This window comes from Haliotis cracherodii, unplaced genomic scaffold (genome assembly GCF_022045235.1).
Source record: "Haliotis cracherodii isolate W230 unplaced genomic scaffold, xgHalCrac1.p SCAF_14, whole genome shotgun sequence".
NCBI classification, from domain to species: Eukaryota; Metazoa; Mollusca; class Gastropoda; order Lepetellida; family Haliotidae; genus Haliotis; species Haliotis cracherodii.
The window spans coordinates 3,883,694-3,906,951 of NW_027266269.1; the positions used below are offsets into that span (position 1 = coordinate 3,883,694).

A 23,258-nucleotide genomic window follows, 5' to 3' on the forward strand; every position below is an offset into this window, starting at 1 on the left:
TGCTGGATTTATTCAAGGTTCTCACAATACATTGAATACGTCTTTCTTTACTGTCCAAGCTTCACCAGAACCGCCATGCCGTCAGCATACTCGAAATCTGAAGTACAAATCATATGCTCAGGAGAGAAGGAAACATAAATGCAGCCTTTACTCCGATAAGAACTAATATTACTTAATCATTACGACCAGAAAACTGCAATATTTGATTACTTAAGAAGCCCGTGAAGATACGGGTTACAATGATCCATCAGCAAAACATCATTGTTGTAAGAGGCGACGTATGGGATCGGGTGGTCAGGCTCGCTGATTTTGTTGAAGCATGTCACAGTATCCCTAATTCGTAAAGCGTTGGTCATGATTTACAACACTGGATTGTCTGGTCCAGACCAACAACAAGTTACTGGAATATTGCTGATTTCAGGGTTAAACAACAAAGACACAAGCTTTAGAATATGTTATTGGTCTCACCGTGTAATTTGAGGCCGCTTCTGGCTGCCGTAGATTTTGCGGAGAAGATGATCTTCGGAAACCTCGTTATTTTATCCCAGTAGCATGGCCTGTAGCCCTCATTGTTGTCAATGATGTCCATTCAAAAGTCGTCGGCAGGGCAGCCGTGATAGGTAGAACTCATGAAGAAACGCCTGTTGCAGCCTTGATCACTATTTCATAAATACAAGAGTTTGCGAACCCGGATATTGAAAAGAAAAGGTGAGGTGTGGTGAAAATGGGTTTAACGTGTCCAAGATTATTGCACTTATATAGCAACGTGCATGCACGTGTGTGTGTGTGTGTGTTTGTGTGTGTGTGTGTGTGTGTGTGTGTGTGTGTGTGTGTGTGTGTGTGTGTGTGTGTGTGTGTGTGTGTGTGTGTGTGTGTGTGTGTGTGTGTGTGTGTGTGTGTGTGGCTGCTTGTACTCTGTACTCGTCCGGACTGATGCCGATTTATAGTACTAGCACACTGAGATACCATGTCGCAGTTTAACATGAATACCCAACTCAGACTCCGAGCCGACCAGTCCTTGTTTTAATGCCGAATGCCAGACAGGATAACAACAAATACCATCTTTTAACCACGGACCTTCCGCTCTGCAGGCCGACGCTCTACCACTAAACCACGGAGAAAAGGAGAAATCAAACCCTCTACGAGTTCTATTACTAAGAAGCAATTCATTAAAAACACAAATCCATGTATATGGGCGGCGATTCGGTAAAAAAATACAAAGTTGAAAAAAAGGACAAAAGTACGCAAGTAAGGTCAAATATTACAATAAAGATCTAAATGTTACCATTAAAGGTAAAAATATAATATTAATAGTCAAATGTTACGGAAAGACGTCATAAGAAAAGAATGTACAATGTGTATGAAAGAACGTCAGTGAGCACGAAAGGACGTTTTCAATAAAGAACGTCAGTGAGCACGAAAGGGCGTTTTCAATGAAGAACGTCAGTGAGCACAAACGGACGTTTTCAATAAAGAACGTCAGTGAGCATGAAAGGACGTTTTCAATAAAGAACGTCAGTGAGCACGAAAGGACGTTTTCAATGAAGAACATCAGTAAGCACGAAAGGACGTTTTCAATGAAGAACATCAGTGAGCACGAAAGGACGTTTTCAATAAAGAACGTCAGTGAGCACGAAAGGACGCTTTCAATCAACAACGTCAGTGAGCACGAAAGGGCGTTTTCAATGAAGAACGTCAGTGAGCACGAAAGGATGTTTTCAATGAAGAACGTCAGTGCGCACGAAAGGACGTTTTCAATAAAGAACGTCAGTGAGCACGAAAGGGCGTTTTCAATAACGAACGTCAGTGAGCACAAAAGGGCGTTGACAATAAAGAACGCCAGATGGCGCTGTAATTTGTAAAACATTCCGAGTTTAATCCGCCGTGTATAGTATATGATAAGTGCATGCCGAGGTGCACAATGTATTCCTTCATTCATCGTCCACTCACCGTCTGACGTCACACATTTATATACATGTATTTATAATGTATAATGTACACATTGTGTATAAACACGTTGCGTTAAGCTTTGTCATCGCTTAAGGGCCTTTTCACAAATACAGTATACTGTCTAATCCAACATCTGCCTAACATTGATACATGTATTTTGTATACAACCTTAAAAAAACACTCACTTAACGCTAAACTAGGATTCATCTACAGTGATCCAATAACATGCTTGGTGCAACACGAGAGTGCTATGATGCCGAGATTTTGTTTCAGACGCGCATTTTCATCTGAAAAGTGAACGTTGTGCCAGAGTTTGTTTTATTGAACAGCTTTTCGGAAACTGTTTAAGAACAAAATGCTGCCTTATATCTGAACAACAAATATATATACCAAATGGATTTGTATGCATATGTATAACTTACACATTCGTTAGGAAAAATAGCTCGCCATAAATAAAGAAAATCGAGTTTCATCTATGACGCCAGCTTTCATTTTCAAACCATATTTATTTCGCTTGTTTACATCCACATTTATATGTGTGACGTCAGACGGTGAGTGCACGATTAATGACGTAATTGCAGCGCCATCTGGCGTTCTTTACTTTTGTCAGCGTCCTTTCGTGCTCACTGACGTTCTTTCGTACACATTGTTCTTTCTTTTCTTATGACGTCTTTCCGTAATATTTGACTATTAATATTTATTTTGACCTTTGGTAGTAACATTTAGTTCTTTATTCGTAATATTAGACCTTAATTGCGTAATTTTGTCCTTTTTTTCAATTTTGTATTTTTTGACCGAATGGCCGCCGATACATGTACCTACATTCACCCATCCATCCTAAGCTTCAACCAACATCATAGCATCTGAAGTGACCTTACCCTGCAATACTGAAGAAGTTTGATGGGGCTGTTTTAATATCCGACCACGTGGAGTTGATGATTCGGGATTGGGAGAACCAGCTGGTTTTAGTGGACCATGCACCGTTGAAAAGAACGAAGGCTTTTACCTGGCTGTCTTTCAGCAGCAACACCTTTACCTATGATTAGTAAGATTCACAAGTTTACATTCTTGGTTGTATATATCATAAGATGGTAATACACAATTACAAAATCCCTGATGCTGTTAACTGATCAGCCAAGCTCACCTCATGGAAAGTAAATCTAGTGCCCCCCCCCCCCCCCCCCCCAAGCCTCACTGAGCAGGGCGTGGCGCCCTGTCCTTGTTTGTTTGTTATAGTTTTTACCCTTCTGCTTTTGTTTCGCACCCGGCCATTTTCAGTTAACACACTTAAGTACTCATGGAAATGAAAATGTTTTGCTGGATTAAATAATCGACACAAAGCATCACGTAGATGTAAATACGAAATAAAAAAACAACTGGAAAAGTACTAGTCTGGATTTGCTAGTTTTATCTCAGTGCTCAATACAAAATATACTTTACAGGAGGTAATTTGTAGGCACTTTCAACATTCAAAAATAAAACTAATTCCAAATTGACATGACAGAAACAGGCAATAGGCATTTTGCAAATTAGCCTGGAAAAAAAAGTTATCAAAACAACAATTAAAATAATAGCTATGTTTATGTACATAATAATAATGACATGTAAGTTATTGTTTGAGAAGGGAATATGTTACTTTTTCGTTCTGATATTTTGACAATGATTCATTATCCCACAATGCCACTCACAAATCACTAACCACTGACAAATCACATGCACGCGGGTTTCCAGCACCTGTTTTCCCCTGTCGTCAAGGTGTCATAGGTCATGGACATTCACCTTGATCTACTAACACCTGGTTATGCTCAGTTTCACAATAGTCTGTTTTGTTCATGTTTTTACACACCTTTACGTGTAAAAAGACATAAAAACCTTTAATACGCTGTATTTGTGCAAAGGTCCAATTAGTACTAATTGAGTTGTTTGAATATTTATATATTTTGTATATTAACTGCATTTATTTAAAATCTGAGATCGAAAAAAACAAAGATGTTTATTTTTTTCATTTCCGTGAGTACTTCAGCTCCGTGTGTTTTCCAGATTTTAAATAGCGCGGAGCTCTCTCCCTTCCCGCGTTAGCGAGAATTAGAAACTTCTATTTAAATCATGCTCATGTCCAGTTTGTTTCGTTTGCGTTTCGAACAACAATGCAAACAAAGAATAAAAAAAAGTAAAAACATTTAAATATGAAGCAAGGAGGAGGTCCATTACTAACATGTTCTGTGTTTTTTCGATTCACACCTGCCTTTTTCATCAATTATTTGACTTTGTAAATTTATTTTTCAAGTAATTATAGCAGTTTCCTCGCCTTTATCTCACACTGGTAGATACATCTCAGTGTGTTATTCACCAGCTTAATACTAAAATAGTCTCACATTGGTTCAGAAACTCCATTGTGGTATTCACCGGCTTGATATTGGCCTGCTCCAACATACATACACTCCAATTTTGAGTTATTCGCCGGCTTAATATTGACATGTTCTCATATAGATACATGCACCCTAGAGTGTTATTCGCCAGCTTAATACTGACATGTTCTCATATAGATACTACACCCCACGGTTACTCACCAGCTTGATATTGACATGTTCCCACATCGGTACGATCCTGCTCTTGAAGTGGGTGTGGCATCTGGGTGATGTACGAAGTGATGTACACTGGGGCTTGATCATCCACGGAATGATGGGGTTGTCGTGGTACACGGCGTCGTTCATCCAGGTCTGGTAGGCAGAGATCCGGTTGTCAGCCTGGACACGGAACGCCAGGATCCAATCATCTATCCAGACCACATCTGGAATGATTGCGTCGTACAATTACAGATACAAGACGGAAGCTTGTTGATGTGACCAGGAAACTTTCTCTGTAAAATTGGAATCGTCAAAGTATACTCAACAACAAAAGTTTCCGTGACAACAATATTTTAATGTATTTTTCAAACAAATAAAGTTTGGTTTTCAATATTGTAGTACATGTATGGAATCAAGTCACAAAAAACGCAACTGCTACAGAAAAGCATACATTACATGCAAAAGTTGACGTTTATGCAAGCCATGAATGGGTATAAAAACATGTGCGTTAACGGGATTCCATATGCATTGCTTAGCATCGTGCTGGCAACAACCACTCAGAAAAACAACAAAATTACGCCACTATTCAACATTACGAAATGCCACGCCTGTCCGAAAATGAGCGTCTGCGAGCCATTGGTATGTTTGAAGCAGGATCGAGTCAACGTGATGTTGCAAGGCAATTTAACCTCCACAGAAACACCATTTGGTGTTTATGACAACGTTGGCAACAGACGAATGCAGTCAGAGACCATCTTCGGAATCGCAAGCCACGCGTAACCAATAATCAACAAGACAACTGGATTCGAACAACACACGTACGAAATCGATTCCAGCCAGCAACAGTGACTGCAAGAAGCATACCTGGCCTTCAACGAATATCTTCACAAACCGTATGTCGCCGCCTCAGATGTACAGGGATCGTCGCCAGAAGACCCGCCAGACGTCCCAGACAGGAAACTACCGTCAAGCACGTCTACAGTGGTGCAGACGGCGTCCAGGCTGGACGGTCATGCAGTGGGGACAAGTTCTATTCACTGACGAGTCTCGAGTGTACCGATTCGAGTGTACCGACGTCGAGGTGAACGTTACGTCAATCATTGTGTCATTGAAGCAGATCGGCTCGCTCCCCCGATCTCTCACCAATCGAGCACATGTGGAATGAGATGGATCGGCGCCTTCGACGTCAACCACTAGTTCCACAGACACTCAAGGAACTTCGAAACATGCTCCAGCAGATATGGACAGATATACCATAGGACTTTGTGCGACACCTGGTCCATTCCATGAGACGAAGATGTGTTGCTTGCATCGCAACCAGAGGTGGACACACATGCTATTGATTTGTAAATTGACATTTTGGCATGTTCATGTTTCTTTATGAAATCACGCATTTTCTGAAGTCAGTATGGCAAATGAAACCATTTGAACACTTACAGAAGTCCCTTTGCATTAAATCTTATTCAATGGAATTATCTTATTACAGGAACTTTTGTTGTTCAGTATAAGTACCCCCACCATCAGGTCTAAGTCTAAAGCTATTCATGGGGACGAATACAGACATTATTATGTTACACGATTAGAGGCCCTGCAATTTATTTGACATAATCCAAATAGATAGAATCATCAGTATGATTTACACCTACGAAAATCCAACTATTTGTTACTGTTGTCAAGAAAATGTTTTGTGTCGTAACGGGTGATGGCCTACTGTAATTAAAAAAACATCTTCAAGAAACAGTCCTCAGCAACTACAGATCAAATCATAGCCTAATTCGACAGTGATCACATACAATGGGGACTTTTCAATGACTTTTCCGCCCGAAAGGTCTTGTTCGTAACTGATTCTGCCCATCAAAAGTAGACTTAAATCATAACATAAAATTCCTCAGGGCAGTGATTGTTTAATGTGAGAAATGTAGAACTTACCGACGGGATAGAATGAATTAAGCACCACTTTTAGCAACGTTCAACGTGAAGATCCGGGGAAGAATAGGTCTTCAGCAACCCAAGCTTGCCGTAAAAGGCGACTATGCTAGTAGTAAGGTACATCTGTGCAGAACCACCTCAGGATTCTGGAACCACCTCAGGATTCTGGAACCACTCAGGATTATAGAACCAAGATGGCGGCACAGCCGTTTCCGGTCACGTGACCTGCGCAGTGCATGATGGGTACCTGCGCGTGCCTCCAAGATGGCGGCGCTTCCGTTTCCGGCGGCGTGCGCCTCCAAGAGGGCGTCACTTCCGTGTCCGGTGGCGCACGCCTCCAAGAGGGCGTTGCCTCCGTTTCCGGGGAGAAGGAGGGGAGGGGGGAAACCCGGAGAAGCGCCCGTAAAAGGTGAACGGGATCGACATGGAAAGAAGCGCGTCAAACATCGTTTGTTGTTGTTGTGGTTCTAAACATAGACGGGGTGGCGGTGGTGAAGGGAGGGAGGGAGGGTGGTGGTGGTGGTGGTGGTGAAGGGAGGGAGAGAGGGAGGGAGGGAGAGAGGGAGGGAGGGAGGGCCAGCACCTCGGTTTTCCAAAGCGGACCGACCCCTGTGTTTCTTTTCCATAGGAAATGGATTTTACCATGGGAGAGAAAGCACAACCCCGGTTCGGCCAATCAGAGCCCGCCATGGCCCGAGCGCGGCTTCTGATTGGTCGATAACCCAGGCTTCGGATTGGTCCGATTTCGATCAGGTTTTTTTTCTTCTTGGGTAGCCTTGGTATTTTTTTTAGGTAGACGGTCGTCTGAATGCTAAAGGAAGGTGGACCTTCATAGGTAGACATGAACGTGGGAATGCCTACGTGATGTACGTGTGTGTCACTCCCATGCCAATCGGAATGTCATGTTGGTTCTTTGTTTTGGATTGTTGTTTGGGTTGGTAAAGCAAAGGTGGAAAGTTGTCTTTTGGGTGAGATGGGTGGCCCTGAAAAGGGCCGTATTAACAGGAACTTGAACGGGAACTTGAACGGGAACGCAGGACACGGGAAACGTCCTCCTAGGCAGCCGGCTCTGCTACGTCATTCGTGTACCTCTGTTTCTCTTCGCAGAGATAGTGTAGTTGTTGTTGCTTCTGGTGTTTCACCAGCCCGGTTAGCTTGAGGTAATCGCAGTCTGGGGACCACTTGTGATGTGCCGCCCAAGGATTGTCGTGGGGTGCCCATTGTCTCAGCCGCACACCACATTGGAAACAGCACACACCATCGGCACCCTGAGTGTAGACAAAGCCCGCATGAGCCATCTCTTCAGCAGTCTGATACATTTGCGTGGGCCACGTCTCAAACGAAGCGAGCCTTCTTTCAAAGCGTAGATAATAGTGCGATGGCGTTTGACTGAGCAGTGACACCGCCTCCTCGGCATGACTCTTACTCCAACATCCACGAGTATCTGTACTATCCATCCCCACATCTTCGCCACGCGTCGTCGTACCACTCTTCTTTGTTTCAGCCATTCTTGATTTTATCACATCAATTTTACAAGTGACACTGGGCCACTCGAATCCACTCTTGTTTTATGGGTGAAGAACCGGATCGAAATTGGCTGCTTCCTGGTTGGTCCAAAACGCAACGCACCGATTGGTTCGTTCCGGTGCCTGGCCTGCACCTCGGTTTTCCAAAACGACCCGACCCTTGTGTTTCTTTTCCATAGGAAATGGATTTTACCATGGGAGAGAAAGCACAACTCGGGTCGGGTGCTGTCTTCTGATTGGTCGATGCTGTCTTCTGATTGGTCGACAATCCAGGCTTCGGAATGGTCCGATTTCGATCCTGTTTTGGGGAAGGGTTGTCCATCCATCAGACGTTCAGACCCTCTTAGAGTACAGGCGTTCATCAGACACACATCGCTATCATGACGAGCAACCAAAGTACGCCCTATCGTTTGGAAAGATACCACCCGCTCCAGACGGTTAAGAACTGCTAATCATACCTATCGTTTGACTTTCAACCCAGACTACTTGGACACCGTACCACCGGAACGCGTCCCCATGGAACTGACAGCTTTATTTGACAGGGTGATCGATGAATTTTATGAACAGATGTCAGGTCAGAAGGGAGATCGTATTGGTCTAGGTATCGATCATCCCGCTTTGAACACTCCCATACGGATTCCCTTTCGACGTTTTGAAGATCTCCATGGGGTAAATATTTTACAGGCCGTGGAAAAAGTCCAACAGTCCAACAAAGACCTGAACATCGATGACACCATGGGTGTGACTTTAGTACACGTCGCAGATCCCGACAGGCTAGGATCGGGCAGTGGTGCTCCCCAGCTGAAAAACGTGATTGGACTCGAAGCTTTTTTAACACGCAAAAAGTGCATCGTACGGATCAAGAACGAAGATCAATCCTGTTTGGCACGGGCCCTGGTGGTGGCACAGCATTATGCCCACAAGCCTCACCCTCTGACCCCAGCATGGACCGCCCAGCGAATGAGACTGACGAGAACGAATCGCAACGACGTTCAAGGCATACGGGCACGGGCCTTGTTTCGACGCCTTGGCCTGCCTGAAGGTCCCTGTCGGGGGCTGGACGACCTCGCACGCGTGGGACGGGCCTTGACCCTCCTGCATTATCAACTGAAAGTCTACAGTCAAGAGGTGGGTCAGAGACTGTTGTACAAGTGTGATGAGGCTCCACCCCACGCCAGGGTGCTGCATCTATACCATCATGATCAGCACTACGATGTCATCACTTCCATGTCCGCTTTTTATGGCTCTGTCCATTACTGCGAACGCTGCGACAAACGTTACGATCATCCCGAAAAACATCCCTGCACCAAGGAATACCGCTGTTACCGCTGCTTCTACTCTAGTTATTGCGGACCCCAGGAAGAGCACGGGATCCCTTGCTTGACATGTCAAGGTTGGTTCCCCAATCCAACGTGTTACACCCGACATCTCCAGTCACCGTCAGAGGGAAAACCCAGCGCCTGTCAATCGATTCACAGGTGCCCGAACTGTTTTCAGCTGGTCCGCGTCTTGGAGGCCCCCATGGTTCACCACGAGTGCTTCGACGAAGAACATCCCTGCTTGGTGTGCCGAGAACCCATGACCCCAGACCATCGCTGTTACATGACGCCTCTCCGTGAAGAAAACGAGGAGGAGGAGGAGGAGGAGGAGGAGGAGGAGGAGGAGGAGGAGGAGGAGGAGGAGGGGGAGGGGGAGGAGGGGGAGGAGGGGGAAGAGGAACAACATCACGTACAAGACGACGTCCAATACGCCTTCTACGATTTTGAATGCATGCAAGACATGGGGGAACACATTCAAAATTTGTGCGTGGTGCAACTAGGATGTGGACGATGCATCAGTGGTGGGGGAGGTGGAAGAGGTCATGGAAGTGGAGAAAACAAAGAAGCCAAAGAACAAGAACACCTCCTGCCATACAGTCCCGAAGGAGGATCGCATTTATGTGATGGCCCACAATGCACGATCCTATGATTTACACTTGATCCTGAAGGGCCTGTCCCCCCTCCTGGTGACACTCCCCACCAAGATTCGACATGGCCAACAAATTTTGCAGGTGACCCTGGGACGGTTGTGTTTCGAAGACAGCTTAAATTTCATCCCTTACCCCCTGAAAGCCTTTCCCAAGAGCTTTGGGTTGAAAGAAATGAAGAAAGGGTACTTTCCACACTTTTTCAATACGAGAGTCAATCAGACCTACAGAGGTCCCTATCCACCAGCCGTCACATACGATCCCGATGGCATGTCTCCCGCGGAACGCACAGCCTTCCTCCAGTGGCATACCCAAAAAGTGCAAGAAGGAGCCTTGTTCGACTTACAAGAAGAACTTTTAGCTTACTGCCAGAGCGATGTGGACATTTTGAGACGGGGATGCGCCGACTTCCGACAGAACGCCATCCACTCGGGGGGCATGGATCCCTTTGTGGAAGTGATGACAGCTGCTGCGTTCACCATGAAATCCTTCCGAAAACACGACCTGAAACCCAATACCATCGCCATTCTTCCACCTCAAGGCTACCAACCCAAGAGAAACTATTCCCAGGCCTGTATGCACTGGCTCCACTATCTGATGGAAAGGGACCCCCATCTGCACCTCAGGCACGCCAGGAATGGTGGTGAAAAAGAGTTCACCTGTGGAGAGGGCCAACATCGGTACAGCGTGGATGGGTACGATCCAGCGACAGGCACCATCTACGAATTCCTGGGCTGTTTCTGGCATGGGTGCAAGACCTGTCACAAGACCCAACGTGGAAAACCGCATCCCGTCCTGGGCACGTCGTTGGGAGCCCATTACACCGACACCCACTACCGCTTGAGTCTCTTGAGTCAACACCCTGAGGTGAAACGGATCGTCGCCCTGTGGGAGCACGAGTTTACGAAAATGCAACGGGAGGACTCCGCTCTACGTGCTTTCTTGCAGGGACCCCACTGTAGTCACGTCCCTGGGCCGCTCAACCCTCGCGATGCCTTCTATGGAGGACGCACCAATGCCACGCGATTATGCTACGAAGTTTGAACTGAAAGGTCTGATCCAATGCCGTGTCCTACCCCCGAAACGACTCTACCATCCGCTACTGCCTTACAGATCGGGTGGCAAACTGCTCTGTCCTGGGGACGTACGCCACCGTAGAACTCCAGGAAGCCGTGAAGAAGTATGACTACCGGGTGCTTCAGATCTACGACGTTTGGCATTTTGACACCTTTGCACAGCATGACCCCGGCACCCAGCAAGTGGGACTCTTTGACACTTACATCGATCGGCATTTCAAGGAGAAGCTCGAAGCCAGCGGATACGCCGAAGGATGTACGGATCACGACGCTTACATCCAGGAGATCTACGAAAAAGAAGGCATTCGGTTGGACAAGGACCGCATCGAAAAAAATCCAGGACGTCGCACGATTGCCAAGATGCAACTGAATTCGCTCTGGGGCAAGTTTGGGCAACGGATAGACTACAGTCAGAACGTCTATATGAACGATCCTGTACAGTACTTTGCCTTGTGGAGGGATGACCGCAATACCATCGAGGATGTGACCGTTGTCAACGAACACATGGTGGAAGTGACCTATACCCAGCAGAAAGAATTCCAAACCCCTCATTCTCATTTCAATGTCGCCATCGCTGCTTGGGTCACCGCCCAAGCACGTCTCAAGCTGTACGAGACCCTTGCCCTGGTGGGCCGCAGGGTCTTGTACTTTGACACGGACAGCGTCATTTACATTCATCGGCCCCACGACGCGAATCCAGAGCTGGGTCATTCGTTGGGTGAGTTTACGGATGAACTGCACGGAAACACCATCAAGACGTTTGTGTCAGGAGGCCCCAAAAACTATGGCTATGAGTTAATGAACCCCAGACCCGATGGAACGCGCACGACCTGCAAAGTGCGAGGGTTCACTTTGAATTACCGAAACCAACGCCATCTCAACTTTGACACCATGAAAGGAAAAGAAACACAAGGGTCGGTCCAGTTTGGAAAAATGGAGACTCAGACCAGACACCGGAACGGGCCAATCAGAAAGCAGGACCTCCGTGGCTTTTAATACGACCGATGCTCTCCGGTCATCACTTTTCACTGAACGGACCAAGCAACCACATCGCCCCTCTGATTGATGTTCCTCACGTTGTGTTGGTTGTTGGCGTTTTATCTGGAAGAAACACGTGTTTGGAGAGAGTACCATCAAGTGTTGACACACCTCGTGAAGACTTGGAAAGAAACAACAACAACAACAACAACAACGAACAGAACATCCGGACAACATCATGTCGAAACAATTGAATGACAAGACACGAAGCGACATGAGTGGCCAAGGAAGCAGTGGAGATGGGAACGGTGACATGACTGCTGAACTGTGGTGGGAAGTGTACGACTTGCTGTGTTTAAAGATGAAGACCGACGACGCGTACGCCAAGTTACGTGCGAAGGGCGACAACCTGATGTGCGAACAGATACGTTCAAAGATGAGGAAGCTGACTGAACCCGAGAAAGGCACATCGAAGAAGACGATAAAGAAGATCCAGAAGAAAAAGACAAGCAAACCCACAGCCGTTGTGACCCCCACAGCAGCAGCAACACACACCACCACCACCACCACCACCACAGCGCCAGTCCCCACCACCACCACCACAGCAGCAACAGCAACAACGGCTGCAGCAACAACAGACATCGAAACGATGGGGACATCCTTTTTGAAACCTGCAACGCCTGCAAAAAGACGATCACGGAAGAAATTATCTCTGAAGATCTCTCCTCAAGAACAACTGTAAGTACCCTGCTCTTCTTTGTCTCAGTCATTCTTGATGTGATGTTGATGTTGATGTCGATGTTGATGATGACTCTACCTATTCCTATGATAAATGGACTCTGTCCTATGATTGACAGGATCCCTGATGTCAGTTCAGCCCAGTCCGTGCTAGAACAGTGGTGGGAACAAACCCCTCGGGAGCCCACCTATTCACCGAATGCCCCTGCTGTGACGATGGCGACGGGTGACCGTGATGATCATGAAGCGGTCAAGCTGGCCACTCTCCCTTCCATGGATCTGGACACGCTCCCCCTGCTTGAGGCTTCTTGGTCACCAGCATCCCCGGAAGATGTTCATGTCTACTCCTCAGGTACGCCCCTGGTTTGCGACGATGATGATGATGATGTTGATGACAACGTTGACCTGGATCCTTATGGAGAAGCTCAACTCACTCCCCTACAACGCGGATGTCGTGTTTGCCGACACAACAACATGCTAAGATACATCAGTTGCAACAGCGGGCAAGTGATGTGTCATGTCTGTGGTCTGGAGCTCATAGACTGTACTTGTAGTATGTTGACCTATGACAGCATAATGACACATGATGACATGCCTATCACATCTGCTGAGGATCACATCTTATGGTGATCCTCCTCTTCACTCGAAGAACTTGTCAACACGTAAGCTGCAACCGTGATCAAGTGATGTGTCATGTCTGTTTCAGGGAGGCCATAGACTGTACGTGTTGAACGGATGGACCTCTCACATGTTTGAGGGAGGACCACCTCTTATGGGCTTGAAGATGGAAGAGGAAAACGTTGTCGCGTTATTGTTGTTGTTGTGGTTGTTGTAGGGACATGCAAAGCACTCCCTCCTCCATTGACTTTTCGTATTTCCATTGTATCTGGTTGTGATTGGTTTTTTCATGATTAAACAGTGATTGATTGAACTGACTCTTTATGTCTTGATTGATCTCAACTCCAATAGAGTGCGGAACCGAGGGTAGAGGTTGAGTTGAGATGTCGTTTACGTTGTCTGTCCGTCTGTCTGTCTGTCTGTGCATCTGTCATGTCAGTGCACACCCAAGTGTAAAATCAAAATAAAAATAGATAAAAGAGAAAGGCCATGCTTGAAAGATCAGCTGCCTGGTGTCAGTCATTCCAGTACGCATCGATCCCCACACCCCTCCCCGTGTACCATGTCATGTCATGGATCATGTCATGGATCATGCCGTGTGTCCGTCAACCCAAACACAGGATGACGTCACGTGATGAGGTGGAGGAGGTGGAGGAGGTGGAAGCTAAGGTCATGACCTTCCGTTGAAGGGAGTAGGGTGGAGAGTTTCATAAAAGCAGGCGAACCCTCAGACCTTCTTTCAGTGAAGTCACCGTCATCATGGAGCAAAGACGTTCTATGAATGTCATGTCATCCTCCCGAGATGTCGTCACCGATTCCGAGTGGGTGTCTGAAAAGGCGAGAGAACAAGAAGCGAGAAAACGTCCCCTCTTTAGGGACGACACGTGGCGACTCAGTGACATTCTGGAGGGACCTTTTCCTTCTTACACCTTGTGTCATCCTTCTCATCCTCACTATGAATCATTTCAAGAACGTCTGAGGTCTTTTAAAACGTGGCCTAAACAGATGACCCAGACCCCGTATGACATGGCCATGGCTGGCTATTTCTATCCAGGACAAGGTGACTGTGTGACCTGTTATTGCTGCGGTGTGGCACTCCGCCAATGGGAAGCCACAGACCAACCCTGGAAAGAACATCTGAAGCACGCCAAAGTCCCCTGCGAATACTTGTGTGTGTTTTGTCCTGATGGAGAAGTGAACGAAAAATACAGACGTTTGGTGTCCCAAGAAGCACGGAAGAGAAGAGTCGAGTGTCTTGTTCACCCCAAGTGACAAAGTTTCTTTTTTCAAAGTGTACAGACGTTCATACCCTCGTGTTCACAAAAATCACAGGGACGCCCCCCTCATCCTGTGACTTTTTGTTTTGTGGAGTTGGTTCATGTGAGCGTGGGATTAAATTTTTTTTAAAAACCCATAGTCGTGTTCTGTGGTCTGTAGGATGAAGAAAAACAAAACAGGATCGAAATGCACACCCCGATAAAAAAACCGGATCGAAATCGGACCAATCCGAAGCCTGGGTTGTCGACCAATCAGAGACCGTGCTCGGGTCATGCGGGACTCTGAATGGTCGAACCGGGGTTGTGCTTTCTCTCCCATGGTAAAATCCATTTCCTATGGAAAAGAAACACAGGGGTCGGTCCGCTTTGGAAAACCGAGGTGCAGACCAGGCACCGAAACGAACCAATCGGGGACGCTGCCTGGGGAACCAATCAGGAAGCAGGGTGTCAGTGCCTCTCCTATAAAAACAAAACAAGAGCGAAGCCACTCACACACACACACACTACATTCTATGAAACCCATCATGTCAGCTCGATACAGTTGTATGAAGTGCCAGACCGACAGTCACAGTTACCTGTACTGCCCTGAAGTGACATGCCTCGAGTGTCACCATCAAGGTCACCGTCACTATGTCTGTCCGAAGATGAACAGTCAAGAGAAGCAGGAGAATCGGAACCTGGGTCCCTGTTACAACTGTGAAGCCATGGGTCATTTCGCTGCAGATTGCCCAGAACCCAGTCGAAAGAAGACTCCCCATCGCCTGGACCGCTGTTACAACTGTCAAGTCCTGGGTCATTTCGCTGCAGATTGCCCAGAACCCAGTCGAAAGAAAACGTCAGCAGTCCCGTCCACGTCGACACCCGTGACACCCGTGACACAAGTGGTTCATCTCATCGAAGACATGCACGTCGATGTCCTCGACCTAAAAGAATGCCTCGCACAACTCCGTGCGGGCATCACACCTCTTGTAGAGAAAAGAAAACGGATCAGAAGCCTCTCAAGAAAGCACGCTTCAAAGCGCCGACGACACCTTCAGTCCGAGGATGAGATGGAAGTAGAGGATGAAGAAGATAGATCATCTCAACAAAGTGACTAACGCATGGGCCATGCTACCCCACTGTTTTTTACCAGTGTCCCATCGTTTGCAGTTTTTCCAGTGTTCCAGTGTTCCTGCCGTTTCCTGTCGTTTCCAGTTTCCAGTTTCCAGTTTGTTTTCCAACGGCCCTTTTCAGGGCCGCCCATCTCTCCCGAAAGACAACTTTCCTCCTTTGCTTTGACGACCCTCCAGACCACACCATGAACCCGTCTCCTCCTCCTTTCCTCCCTCCCTCCCTTCACCACCACCACCCTCCCTCCCTCCCTCCCTTCACCACCGCCACCCCGTCTATGTTTAGAACCACAACAACAACAAACGATGTTTGACGCGCTTCTTTCCATGTCGATCCCGTTCACCTTTTACGGGCGCTTCTCCGGGTTTCCCCCCTCCCCTCCTTCTCCCCGGAAACGGAGGCAACGCCCTCTTGGAGGCGTGCGCCACCGGACACGGAAGTGACGCCCTCTTGGAGGCGCACGCCACCGGAAACGGAAGCGCCGCCATCTTGGAGGCACGCGCAGGTACCCATCATGCACTGCGCAGGTCACGTGACCGGAAACGGCTGTGCCGCCATCTTGGTTCTATAATCCTGAGTGGTTCCATAATCCTGAGGTGGTTCCAGAATCCTGAGGTGGTTCTGCACAGATGTACCTTACTACTTATGCTTGTCGTAAAAAGGCGACTAACGGGATCGGGTGGTCAGGCTCGCTGACTTGGTTGATGCATGTCATCGATCCCAGTTGCGTGGATCGATGCTCATGTTGTCAATCACTGGATTGTCAGGTACAGACTCGATTATTTACAAGCCGCCGTCATATGGCCGGAATGTTGCTCAGTGCGGCGTTAAACAACAAAGAAATAAACCTTTATCAAGATATGCTCAGAAAACTCATTAAAACCTATATAGGGATATTTTTTTTACTTATAATTATAATATTGAAATGAAAGGTTCGATTAGGTTCAAGATAAGATTCGATCAACTCACAACGCAATCCATATTTTTATGCGGTAAATACCGCGCGCAAGCGCGGACGTGGGAGAAAACGATAAAGTCTCGCGAACGATTGTTACCCCAATACGAAATGTCCGTTTTTCGGGCGGTTATACCGTGTTCTCTTTTGCGATAAATTAGGCACATAACTAACAGTGAAACATAGTCGAAAAAAATATGTGTATTTACGGTTATAAATGACCATCAGCATGTCACTTTGCGTAACGGTCTTCAGTTTATTACATCGCCATGAAAATCAATCAAGAAGATGTTCCCGACAGATATTTTAATTTTTCGATTATAAATATACCGCAAAAGAAAAGTCACTCCAAGTAACATTGCATGAAAAGTTGTCATTTGAATAACAATAAAACCGATCGCCCAAACGCATCACGGCAACGGCCATGGTAGCCCGATGCACGTGAGTGCAGATCGGATAACATTCATTCGTTATTGAATTGCTACCACATGCCAAGATTGACAAGAAATCAGCGACACCAAGCCCTTGGACGATTGCAAGCTGGACAAACCGCCCGGCAAGTAGCCAATGCATTTCAAGTCGATATAAGGACGCCACGTTAGGACCATATACAGGCTCCAGCAACGGTACCATACCAACAATATTACAGATGACCGACCACGTAGTGGAGGACCAAGGGTCACAACCCGACGTCAGGATCGTGAGATGGTGCGACGGAATCTTCAAGATCGCTTTGTTACTGCTGTGGAAACTGCTCGACAGACCATGGGGACACACCAGCGACACATTAGAGCGGACGAATATGCTTCGACGATTGACGAGCAGACACCTCCACTGTCACAGGCCACACCGAGGACACATTCTGACACCACGTCATCGCCGGGACCGTCTTCAGTGGGCAACACAGCACCAGCATTGGCACCACCAGCAGTGGAGAAGAGTCCTCTTCTCAGACGAGAGCCGTTACTGTATCTCAACAGCAGATGGCAGAGAGAGTCTGGCGACGCCATGGGGAACGTTATTCGGATGCTTGTGTTGTTGAGAGAGATCGTGGTGTGGTCCGAGAATAATGGTGTGGGGTGGAATTGATCTTGCACAGAGGGTCGGCCCTGTGGTCTTCCAGAACATCGGTCCAGGGAGAGGCAATGGTGTCAAAGCAGCTCGGCACATTGATCAAGTCTTGAGACCACACGCCATACCTCATTTAGTATGTCGCCGCAACCACGAGTTTGAGCATGATAACGCCCGTACCCACACTACGAGAGCAACAAGAGACTTCCTCCAGCAGAATGGCATCAGAACCATCAGAACCATGCAGTCATACCTCATTTGGCACGTCGCCGCAACCACAAGTTTCAGCATGATTACGCCCGTGCCCACACTGCGAGAGCAACAAGAGACAGGCAGAAATGGCATCAGAACCATGCAGTGGCCTGCCCTCAGTCCCGATTTAAATCCCATTGAGCACCCGTAGGACGAGATTCAAAGACGGCTGAATGACGTCCGATCAAGGCCGACAACTGCAGCTGAACTGCGTCAGGCGTTCCTCAGAGTGTGGGCTCAAGTGCCTATGGCCATCATTAACCTCCTCATCCATTAGATGTATCGACGTTGCACGGCAATCATCAATGCACATGGCGGACACACGAGAAACTGACTTGAGATGCCATTTTCTAAGAGACTAGTGTTGTGTTTCACTTTAGGAAAAATTGACACTTTATTTTCAACGTTGTTGATCAGTTTTGCCAAGTTTCATATGTTTAATATGTCTCAAAGTATGTTTACAGTGTTTAGACAAATAAGGCTTCTCATAAGTCTATATATGGTGACTTTTTTTCAACGGTTCAGTATATATTCACTATTTCATTATCGACTATTCGACATCATGATTAAAAATCACATGTCAATCCATTTGATTGAATAGAAGCAAGTTGTTTCTGTCAAAGTTTTATTCAGTCGTTCTTGTTGAAAACCTGATTGCATGGAGTGGCATGCTACCAAGTGTGAACAGATCGGGGAAATACGACCAGATCACGACGTTAGATTGTTTTACGTGTGTGTGAGTTAATATTTAACGTCACACCGGCAATATTGCGGCCATACCTTGACTATAACAATTTGGACAATAATAATACATAAATATAGACCATGAAATCTGTCGAAAAAGGACAGTAAAAGCACTCGATTATCACAGATATACGTTTAAAACTGTTTTTTACGACAGATTGTAGATAATTACAAGCACATTCAACCTACAATTACATAAACTGGTGTTCATAAACTTACTTCCTCGCTTGCTTTCAAACAGGAAATTAATCCGCCAAATCCAAAGACATGGTAAATCCCAGACACCGCTGACTGAACATGGTTAAAAATATGCAAAGATGTCGACAACACAAGCGGCCTTTTCGAATAATTTCTGCTTCACATGTATGTCTTAGTGTACTGTCATTTGTACACTCCTTCATATGTATAAGAGACAATATAACAACTTTATTCTGGATATGTAAAGATACGAGACTAAGTCTTACATTCACCAGAAAAGTGAGTTGAAGTGCAAGTGAGTGAGATGTTTAACGCCGCTTTTAACAGTATTCCAGTTATATCGCGGCGTGTCAGCTTAATGTGGGGGGAAAGAGCGAAATGATGCAGGTCTCAGACGTTTACCAATTCGATGAAACCCTTGAGCATGGTGCTGACAAACATAGAAACATAATCTGGGGCTTCGAACCAACAATCCTATGTTTCTGACCTGCCCAGTGGACACAACTATGCAAAGCGAATCGCGGGGCTTTAGACGACTGGGCCACCCGTGTCCCTGAAGTGCAAGTGGAAAGGTCGGGTAGTGCACGGTAGGGGTACTTTGAGTGAACTGCTTGGCATTAGCTGTGAGGAATACCTTTTGGTGCCAGAAAAGCAAATCTCAGCCATACATAGGGGCATGTTCGCTGCATTTACCTTATAAGACCTCTTTCCCAAAAAGTGAATAATGACCGAAAAAATTAGGACTGACTGCAATGAAGAGAACACAATGAGCCCTATAACTTTTATTTTGAAATTTTGCCTTTACGTCTTTCTTAAGTACATCAATACTAATTTCATAGTTTACGTTAGGTATGAAAAATGATATGAGTATATAGGTAAAACACAACATATTTCAGGGATAAAAATTTATTCATTTATTATAATAGTATTTTTCATGAATATGCATTTTACGACATGATATCCATACGATAACGTTTTAGTTTCACTAATTTATTGGCAAAAACGCGTTACTCATACTTGAACAAATTCGTAAATCGACGATTCGCTGGTTGTTTTCCATTCATTTTTATCATGGCAATCGAGAACATTTCTACCATGGTAATCGGGAACATTTCTACCATGGTAATATGGAACATTTTTACAATGGTAATCGGGAACATTTCTACCATGGTAATCGGGAACATTTCTACCATGGTAATAGGGAAAAAATTTACTATGGTAATCGGGAACATTTCTACCATGTATTCGGGAACATTTTTACTATGGTTATCGGGAACATTTTTACCATGGTAATTGGGAACTAAGGACCCAATACACACTGTGATCAAATTACATGCCGTTGACATTTTACGTTTGCAGGGCTTTAAGTTGGTCAGGTAGGGAAATGATTGAACTTTTAGAGTCTGAAATTTTGAAACTCTCAAATCATCTCACCATCGCAATATTACACAAGCTATTTTTATGTGGCAGCCTCAGCGGTAAGGGCTTTTGGATGTTCCTTTATGAGGCGCGGCGGTGGGGCAGTCTAGTGGTTAAGGCGTTTCCTCGTCACGCCGGGTTCGATTACCTACATGTGTACACTGTGTGAAGCCCATTTCTGGTGTCCCAAGCTATACATAACATATTTATTTAAACAATGAAAGCCTGTCAACAAAGGACAGTAAAATACCTCGAATATCACAGATTATTAGTTAACGCTAGTATACAACCATTAAAAAGGTTTCACTATATGTAACAATACAATATGAAAAAAGGCTAGCAACTGAAGGAGGATCACCATACTAGGGGACCATGGGGATTGACAGTACTTTTGCTTCCTGCATGAACCCAAGCAGGATTTACATCATCCCTTCAGGTGTTGGCGATTAGTGACAAGTTTCGCCGAATTAAAAAAAACATATTCTGAGATTAAAAAGTGTGGCAGTAATAAATATATTATAAATGATGTGGTCTTACATGCCATCTCCGAGGGACAATCGTTTTACACAACTTAAACCCCCTTGGCGGGTACAGTCACTGACAATCTTAGTTATCAAATTTATTCTAACAATATTGACAAGTAATGTATTTCATACAGGACTAAGTAATCAAAATTTATGACACAATTCAATTTCTTAAAAAAAAATATAATTACGTCGATGCTAATATTTGTACAACGATCCTTGTGAGATGATGATTTGAAATATTGATGGTAAAATCAATAGTCAAACGTTCTAAGGACACATATTTCATGCATTATCATGGGTAGACATGCCGTCGCAGTATGTGATGGAGTAACTCAAAATGTAAAACAGTATTAATGTTCCTGAATTTCGCAGTGTACACAGTTAGTCGTCGTTCATCGGGTTTTCTGTCTAAACTGTATTGCTGCACTTATTTATAATACACTTCGATCCACAGAGTATTTCCAAACGCTTATAAAGTAAAATCAATGTTGAAACCGGTCCGGTTTGTAAAATAGATTCTTTCAAATCAGAAATGTATCTGGCGCTGGTACTGTCATAAACAAAATCACTGTCATCGTATCCCAATTGCGTGGATCCATGCTCATAATATTAATCACTGGATTGTCTCGTACGAACTCGATTATTAACAGACCGACATCATATAGCTGGAATAGTGCTAAGTGCGGCGTTAAACAACAAACAAACAAACAAACAAACAAAACTGTCGAGCGTAGATTCGATACTGCTAGCGGACCAATCTGATTATCATCAGCAGAAACATCGATCCAGTTAGAGTGAACATAAAGTCACGATTTCCCAACGAAACATATTCCATACCTGTGCCTGCTTTTCACAGTAGAGTTATGTTAGTCATTCGTGCTATTTTGATGCCCGTCATCACATTAAGGTTGTATCAATTTGGAATTGTAAATTAACGTATTTCGTAGTCCTAAAAGGCTTTCGTGTGTGAGTCATTTATAAAGGAAAACGAAAGTAGACAGTGTTCTGTATACAACTAGTGTATTCGGCCCAAAACATGTTTTAATATCGTCATGCCATATGTTATTTGCAGAATCATTTTTTTTCGTAAAAGTATAGTTTAGACTACCCTTGTGTTTTGTTTTTGTTAAAAATGTACACATCGAACGATCGAACAGAGCGAGGTTTAACTTGGGACAAAACAGAAGTTTTTCAATACCTGACGTCATGACACAAATCGATATCTTAAATATTGCCGATGTGACGATAAATCTGAACTCGCTCACTCATGACAAGAAAAGTGAAGCATCTATTCACATCTTTAGTGAGGAACTCTTTACTTTAATGTATTTATTTGGGCCAAAGACTTGACTGATCTTAAATTTTGGACGTTTCCCTTAATACTTTTATAACCAGCCGGGCATGTAGCAATCCTCTAATGTATGATTGTCGAAAGACATTGAAACGAACATCTCTACAATCAACGAAACAACTACAGAGTTTTTGGCTATTCCTTATTTCAAACCTGTATCTATGCACAGAGTATCTATCTTACTTTTATGGCAGGTCCAAGACGTCCCCTGTATCTCTGCACAGAGTATCTGTCTTACCTTTATGGCAGGTGCAAGACGTCCCCTGTATCTATGCACAGAGTATCTATCTTACCTTTATGTCAGGTGCAAGACGTCCCCTGTATCTATGCACAGAGTATCTGTCTTACTTTTATGCCAGGTGCAAGACGTCCCATGTATCTATGTACAGAGTACCTGTCTTACCTTTATGGCAGGTGCAAGACGTCCCCTGTATCTATGCACAGAGTATCTGTCTTACCTTTATGGCAGGTGCAAGACGTCCCCTGTATCTATGCACAGAGTACCTGACTTACCTTTATGGCAGGTGCAAGACGTCCCCTGTATCTATGTACATAGTATCTGTCTTACCTTTATGGCAGGTGCAAGACGTCCCCTGTATCTATGCACAGAGTATCTGTCTTACCTTTATGGCAGGTGCAAGACATCCCCTGTATCTATGCACAGAGTATCTGTCTTACCTTTATGGCAGGTGCAAGACATCCCCTGTGTCTATGCATAGAGTATCTGTCTTACCTTTATGGCAGGTGCAAGACGTCCCCAGGTTCAGGGAAGAGACTGCAGTGGCCAGACAGAGTAACAGTACAACGGCGAACATCTTGCACGGAGTTGTGTGACAACATGGCCGCCGGTGGCTTTATATACACTGCTATATCTGTCCTGCCTGTGCACATGATGCATGGTAGATGATTATGGTGCCCCATAAGGGACATGAAGTCTGTTTTTCAATATTCTGATATTTTACTTCCCTTTAAGACCCGTGAAGATTCCGTGGTAGAATAGGTCTTC

At 45.3% G+C, this 23,258-nt stretch overlaps 1 protein-coding gene and 1 pseudogene across 1 annotated transcript; one reads left to right on the top strand and one right to left on the bottom strand.

Annotated features, from left to right (window-relative positions):
* Positions 1-12: 12 nt before the first annotated feature.
* Positions 13-23,067, bottom strand: LOC139460460 (uncharacterized; annotated as a pseudogene).
* Positions 12,231-13,481, top strand: LOC139460459 (uncharacterized). Its single transcript, XM_071241944.1, has 2 exons — positions 12,231-12,730; positions 12,850-13,481. The coding sequence occupies exons 1-2, from the start codon at positions 12,231-12,233 to the stop codon at positions 13,358-13,360; spliced, it is 1,011 nt and encodes a 336-aa protein (XP_071098045.1). The 3' UTR covers positions 13,361-13,481.
* Positions 23,068-23,258: the final 191 nt, after the last annotated feature.

Bases quoted from the DNA above. Each gene is read 5' to 3' on its own strand.
- LOC139460459 (XM_071241944.1), top strand. From the start codon at position 12,231: ATGTCGAAACAATTGAATGACAAGACACGAAGCGACATGAGTGGCCAA. The intron at 12,731-12,849 runs GTAAGTACCCTG...TATGATTGACAG, and splicing joins ATCTCTCCTCAAGAACAACT to GATCCCTGATGTCAGTTCAG.